This window comes from Rhinopithecus bieti, unplaced genomic scaffold (genome assembly GCF_001698545.2).
Source record: "Rhinopithecus bieti isolate Rb0 unplaced genomic scaffold, ASM169854v2 scaffold_47707, whole genome shotgun sequence".
In the NCBI taxonomy this organism is placed as follows: Eukaryota; Metazoa; Chordata; class Mammalia; order Primates; family Cercopithecidae; genus Rhinopithecus; species Rhinopithecus bieti.
The window spans coordinates 1,520,259-1,526,417 of NW_016819117.1; the positions used below are offsets into that span (position 1 = coordinate 1,520,259).

The 6,159-nt window shown below is 58.9% G+C and overlaps 2 protein-coding genes across 11 annotated transcripts in view; one reads left to right on the plus strand and one right to left on the minus strand.

Annotated features, from left to right (window-relative positions):
• Positions 1 to 4,340, minus strand: part of NTHL1 (nth like DNA glycosylase 1) — an 8,901-nt gene extending 4,561 nt beyond the window's left edge. Inside the window, exons 1-4 of one of the 6 annotated variants that reach the window (XM_017858371.1) lie at positions 4,187 to 4,340; positions 3,297 to 3,535; positions 1,656 to 1,826; positions 597 to 756 (exon numbers count right to left, since the gene is read on the minus strand). In XM_017858371.1, the coding sequence (XP_017713860.1) occupies positions 597 to 756; positions 1,656 to 1,826; positions 3,297 to 3,535; positions 4,187 to 4,325 (709 nt within the window). In that variant the 5' untranslated portion in view covers positions 4,326 to 4,340. Of the gene's footprint in view, positions 1 to 596; positions 757 to 1,655; positions 1,830 to 3,296; positions 3,561 to 3,616; positions 3,702 to 4,186 lie in introns of those variants that run through there. The other 5 variants (XM_017858370.1, XM_017858372.1, XM_017858374.1 and 2 more) reach the window with 5 other exon arrangements.
• The window catches only part of TSC2 (TSC complex subunit 2), a 42,245-nt gene continuing 40,361 nt past the window's right edge, over positions 4,276 to 6,159 (plus strand). For all 5 annotated transcript variants that reach the window (XM_017858364.1, XM_017858369.1, XM_017858367.1 and 2 more), the window contains exons 1-2: positions 4,276 to 4,543; positions 5,067 to 5,233. In XM_017858364.1, the coding sequence (XP_017713853.1) occupies positions 4,300 to 4,543; positions 5,067 to 5,233 (411 nt within the window). In that variant the 5' untranslated portion in view covers positions 4,276 to 4,299. The remainder of the gene's footprint in view (positions 4,544 to 5,066; positions 5,234 to 6,159) is intronic.

Consider the following 6,159-nt stretch of genomic DNA (forward strand, 5'->3'; position numbering starts at 1 on the left):
CCCCATCCCCCCAGCGCCTCCCTCCCCACCCCGCCTGCTGAGGGGACACTCTTCCCCCTCCCTCCTCAGCCCTCTCCTCCCCGCTCTGCCCTCATCTCATTCCAGAACTTACTGCTCCTGGCCCTGTCTCTTGAATCATGGTTTTTGCAGATGCTGTTCCTTCTGCTGGGAACACACTTCCTCCTCTTGGCCTGGCTCACCCCACCTTGCCCTGCAGCTCTCAACTGAAGGATGACCTTGGGGGCCTTCCCAGGCCCCAGCAGTGCCCTGCACAACCATCAGTGTTTCCATCCCACGAGTGGGGAATTCCCTGCTCCACATCTCTCCCGAATACAGCACAGACGGAGTCTAGCTCCGGGGACTCTCTCAGAGCCCCCCACAGAGCAGGTGCCCAGCCCATGCGAGCTCCTGCCCCAGCGCCTGTCTCTGAGTGGGGCTGGCCTGGCTTAGCCCTGGGAGCACCTTTCTGACCCTATGGGCTGGGTGGAGGATCAGGATGCTGGAAGTGGAGTCACAGGTCAAAAGGATGTGGGGAATCCCAAAGCAGCCAGTGGGCCAGAGCCAGCCCCATCCTCCTGGGGGTGTGCACCACTCACCAATGCCTGACACAGTGCCCCAGGCCACAGCCATAGCCAGGTGTGCCATCTTGGGCCCAACGCCCGGCAGCGCCACCAGCTCGGCCACGGAGGCCGGGATGTCCCCGCCATAGCGCTGCTGCAGGATAGTGCTGGTCTGCTTGATGTATTTCACCTTGCTCTGAAAGACAGGGGTGGGTTCAGCCTTGGAGGCAGGGGCATAGCCCAACTGGGGAGGACGCAGCCCCTGGGAGACCCACAGGTGGCCAGAGCTAACTGCACCTGCTGAGGACATGTGCCAGCTCAGCCCCCGCCCTCCAGGAGGCAGGAACAAGTGGAGGGCAGCAGGGAGGCCCAAGGCAGGCCAGACCCCCTCCTCCCACCCGTGTGGGCCAATGACACATGCGTAGGGTCTGTCTTGGGTTCCCCTGCCTGTCATTCCCTGCCAGCACCCAGGCCAGTCCAAGCAGGCCAGCCGCTCCCAGGAGTGGGGCTTAGCTGCACCTGCGCCTTCAGGAAGGCGGGCTGGAGTTGGGGCTTCCCCACCAGCTGCTAGGCCTGCCGGGTGGTTCCCATCCTGTGCCTGAGTGGAGAGGGCTATTTAAAACCCATCTGAGAAACTGCGGCCCACACGGGTGCCAAGGGGAAGCGGCCCCACCCACTAAGCTGCTTTCAACAGATCCGCCCACTACCATCCAGTGCTTGGCGGGGTTGGGGAGCAGGCCTCCCCAGGGCTCCTAGAGGGTGAGGGGCTCTGGACAGGAGGGGGTGACACCCCAGGGGAGGCTAGCAGTAAACAAAGGGAAAGGCGGGTGGGCAGGCAGTCTTGGCGGTGAGGAAGGGTGGGCAGGTGGTGAGGTAGGGAGGCAGAGGAAGGAAGGGAGGATGCGAACAGGAAGGCCAAGGAGCTGCTGGGACTGGGTGTCAGGCCCCAGGACCCCACGGCCTGGGATGGGGGCTCCAGGGGGACCCCCGAGCCTGAGCTGGTTGACCCTCACCTCCTGCACCGCCGCCACCCCCATCAGCCTTCCGAGGTCTCTCTCACGCCACCCGGCCCCGGTTACCACAGGCAGGGCTCACCCTCCAGAAACCGACGGGGTAGATGAGCTTGCCCAGCGTGGCATCATCTGTCTGCAGGATGCTGTCCACCGTCAGGCCCTGCGCCCGTAGTCGCTGCATGGCGCCCGCCGTCACCTGGTCTTTGGTCTGGCTGGAGAGCATCAGTGACAGCAGCACCTGGTACCTGCGCACCTGCTTGTGCCGTGACAGGGACCAGGGTGGCGGCAGGTCCTGGGTGATTCCCTGGGCCAAGCTCCCCTCACGCCCTCCACGTACCCTCGTTTGTTACCCTGGGCCACATACGCGGCATCGGCCTCCCACTATGGGGTAGGGAGGTCTGGTTTGGGTGTGTTTGGTCACCTACAACACCAGGACAAAAATAGTACCCAACTCACTGGAGCAATGTGCAGCTTAAATGAATTGTCTCAGCGCTTAGAATTCTATGCGGCCGGGCGCGGTGGCTTGCGCCTGTCATCCCAGCACTTTGGGAGGGCAAGGCAGGCGGATTACCTGAGGTTAGGAGTTTGAGACCAGCCTGACCAACATGGTGAAACCCTGTCTCTACTAAAAATACAAAAATTAGCTAGGTGTGGTGGTGGGTGCTTGTAATCGCAGCTACTCGGGAGTCTGAGGCAGGAGAATCGCTTGAACTCAGGAGGCGGAGGTTGCGGTGAGCTGAGATTTCGCCACTGCACTCCAGCCTGGGCAACAAGAGCAAAACTTGGTCTCAAAAAAACCCCAAAACAATCATATCTGGCCCATCACTACTGAACAGCCATTGGCCACTACTATTGATTGCTTTGTGAATGATCACACCACCCATTAAAAACAATTTTTTTTTTTTTGAGATGGAGTCTTACTTTTTCACCCAGGCAGGAGTGAAGTGGTGTGATCTTGGCTCACTGCAACTTCCAACCCCCGGGTTCAAGCGATTCTCCTGCCTCAGCCTCCCAAGTAGCTGGGATTATAGGCGCCTGCCACCATACCCGGCTAATTTCTGTATTTTTAGTAGAGACAGGGTTTTGCCACGTTGGCCAGGCTGGTCTTGAACTCCTGACCTCAGGTGATGCACCTGCCTTGGCCTCCCGAAGTGCTGGGATTCCAGGCATGAATCACTATGCCTGGCCCATACTACCCATTTTACATACAAGCAAACTAAGGCTCAGAGAGGCCTGTATCCAAGTCACCTGGTAGTAGAATAGGGATTAGAACTCAGCTTGGTCTAAGGTTCCAGGCCCTGGGACTGTGAAGCAAAAGGAACTCTTCCTCCCTGATATCACGCAAAGCCCAGGTCACGCCTGCATTGGGCAGAAGTTCTAGCACGAGGCCCTAAGCCACCGGTGTCCTGACCTGCTGAGTGGCTACAGTGATGCAGGCGACACTGCCCAGTGCTCTGGGGCACCGGGTGTACATCCTCCCAAGGTGCTGTCTGCAGGGGAAGGTGCCAGCCAAGAGCCACCGGGTAGAGAGAAAACAAGTATCTTGCTAAGAGCGGAGGTCACCTGGGGAGATGGGGCCCCAGGCAGTGACCTCATGCCGGCCTGCTGGGCAGAGCTGTTGCCACCCAGCCTGGTGCTCAGAGCCAGTGCTTATGCCAGGAGGGGCCTCAGGCCACAGGAGACACCTGCGGAGGTCACCTGGGGAGATGGGGCCCCTGCCTACCTTTGGGGGGGCACTGGAGTCATAGCAGTGCTCGGTCCCCAGATGGTCCACAGGTGCGTCCTTTTTGCTCCTCATGGCACGGATGTTGACCAGCTGTTGCTGCCAGTCCTGGGGCTCCCAGACTGGCACCTTGAGGGGCTCAGCCTTCTCACCTTTCTCACTGTCCGAGCCCTCATAGGCCACACACAGTCTCTGTGCTTTCCGCCGACGCTTCACGGGGCTGTGGCTTTTCCTTGCTTCTGCAAAAAGCACCAACTGGTCCCTCTGGTGGGGCCACAGGTGAAGGGAGGGTAGGGGTGCCATCCCGCCTGCTAGCTTACCCCTCACTCGTTCATGCCACAACTGTCCATCATCTAATACACTTGGGGTGCTCTGCCCTCTGCAGTCTGGGATATGTGGGCCCTCCTTATGCCAGCGACCCTGACAAGGTCCATGTTAGCTCATGAGGACTCTAGCAACAGCCTCTACCACAGTTCCCCAATACATCCTCTATACTGCACCACAGACAATCTGTTAACACCCACATCTTTTTAGTAGAGACGGGGTTTCACCGTGTTAGCCAGGATGGTCTCGATTTCCTGACCTCGTGATCCGCCCGCCTCGGCCTCCCAAAGTGCTGGGATTACAGGTGTGAGCCACCGCACCCGGCTGGGAAGCGTTTTCTTGCTTGGGGCGAAAGTGGGCAGCGAAGCAGAGCGTCCGAAACCCAGCCCCTGCGGACCGCAACCTTTGGGAAAAGGGCGCAAGGTGGACACGCAGGGCCGCACGTGGGAACCGTTCGCAGCCCCTGCAGCCGCTGTCCGCGCCGCTGCAGGAGGCGGCGGCCCGGGACTGCAGCCTGCAGCCCCTATCCCGCATCCTCCCATGCTCCGGTCAGGGCGCGGCGCTACCTGCTGCAGCTTCTCCCCTCTGGGGAGGCGCGGGCTCCTCCCCACACCCCCGCGGCCCAGCCCCAGGTCCCAGGCTCCGGTTCCGCGTCAGCATCCTGGCGCTCAAAGCTTTCATGCCGGACTGCTGCGGACTACACATCCCGGCGGCCCATGCGGCCCCATCACGTGACGCAAGGATCACCGGCCTTTCCGCTAGAGAGCTGCCCAGAACTACAACTCCCAGCAAGCCCCGCGGCGGCCCTTCGCGCGACGCCGCTGCCGGAAGTGCGGGTCGCGCTTCCGGCAGCGTCCAGGGGCCAGCGGGGGTGCGCCTTTCCCCGCGTCCTGGCGGCCCGGCGCGCGGTGGCGCGTCGAGGGGTGAGTGGTCTGGGCCGCAGTGTGCCCCAGTCCCCACGGGGCAGCGGGGCAGCGGCGTAGAGAGGCGGACCCCGTAGTGTCCGGGTCCCGGGCCCTCACCCACGCCCACTGCAACCCGACTCCGGAGCTCCGAGCATCCCTTAGTTTTAAGTCATGGCGGGTGCGAGCGGGTCTCTGCTGCAATCGGCTCCGTGACAGCTGCTGCTCCACATGGGGAGAGGAGAAACGGCAAACATCCGGGCTCCCAGGACTTCGCGGCGGCGGTCCTAACCAGTGGACTGAGTCGGGTGGGGCGGGCGGCAGTGTCTGAGCAGAGAGCTAGACAAGGCCTGGTGTCTCCCTGGCTTTCCTAGGTGCCTGTTTGCGACCTGGTCAGCTGGGCTGTAGTTGAGTTATCCCAGGGATTGTGGGAGGAAAGGTTATGTCCACCAGAGACCCAGGGTCCTGACGGCTGGAGGTCCGCAGTGGGGAAGGTGGGCAGAGCTGTTGCTCAGATGTCCCCGTGCCTGTTTCGTTTGCACAGAGGGGTTTTCTGGTGCGTCCTGGCCCACCATGGCCAAACCAACAAGCAAAGATTCAGGCTTGAAGGAGAAGTTTAGGATTCTGTTTGGACTGGGAACACCGAGGCCAAATCCCAGGTCTGCGGAGGGCAAACAGACGGAATTTATCATCACCGCGGAAATCCTGAGAGTGAGTGAGCTGTCTGTGTCTTTGCTAGGCTAGAGGGAAGTGTAGGGAAGGTTGGGTTTTGTCTTGCACCAGGTTCTGTGGGAGATGGGTTGCTGGCGACTGTCTGCACAGGAATACTGTCTCCAGTACTTGGAGGCTGACATGTCCTTCCTCAGGAGACTTGGAAAGTCAGGATCTTGGTGACCTGGTTCAGGCACAGTTGAGTTATTATTCAGATATTGATGAAAGAAAGCCCATTTTATAGATGAGGCCTGAGAGTCATCATCTCCACCGGGAAGGATATGGCCGGGTGTTGAATGATAACGTGAGTTCCTGGGAGAAGTGGGTTCTTTATTTTATTTTATTTTTTTTGAGACTGAGTCTCACTCTGTCGCCTAGGCTGGAATGCAGTGGCATGATCTCTGTTCGCTGCAACCTCCACCTCCAGGGTTCAAGCGATTCTCCTAACACAGCCTCCTGAGTAGTTGGGACTACAGACACCTGCCACCAGGCTTGGCTAATTATTATTATTATTATTTTTTGAGATGAATTCTTGCTCTGTTGCCCAGGCTGGAGTGTAATGGCACAATCTCTGCTCGCTGCTACTACGCCTCCCAGTTTCAAGTGATTCTCCTGCCTCAGCCTCCCAAGTAGCTGGGACTACAGACACATGCCACCACATCCATCTAATTTTTGTTTTTTTAATAGAGATGGAGTTTCACCATCTTGGCCAGGCTGGTCTCGAACTCCCGACCTCAGGTGATCTTCCCACCTCCCAAAGTGCTGGGATTACAGGCGTGAGCCATTGCACCCGGGCTAGGTCCTTTATCTTTTATGTGTGCTTGTGTCTTTGTCGCATATGCCAGGCATTGTGTTTTGCTGAGTTTACCATGAGTAAATGCTGAATTTTTGCACTTTAAAGTTTTCTTTTTTTTTTTTTTTTTTTT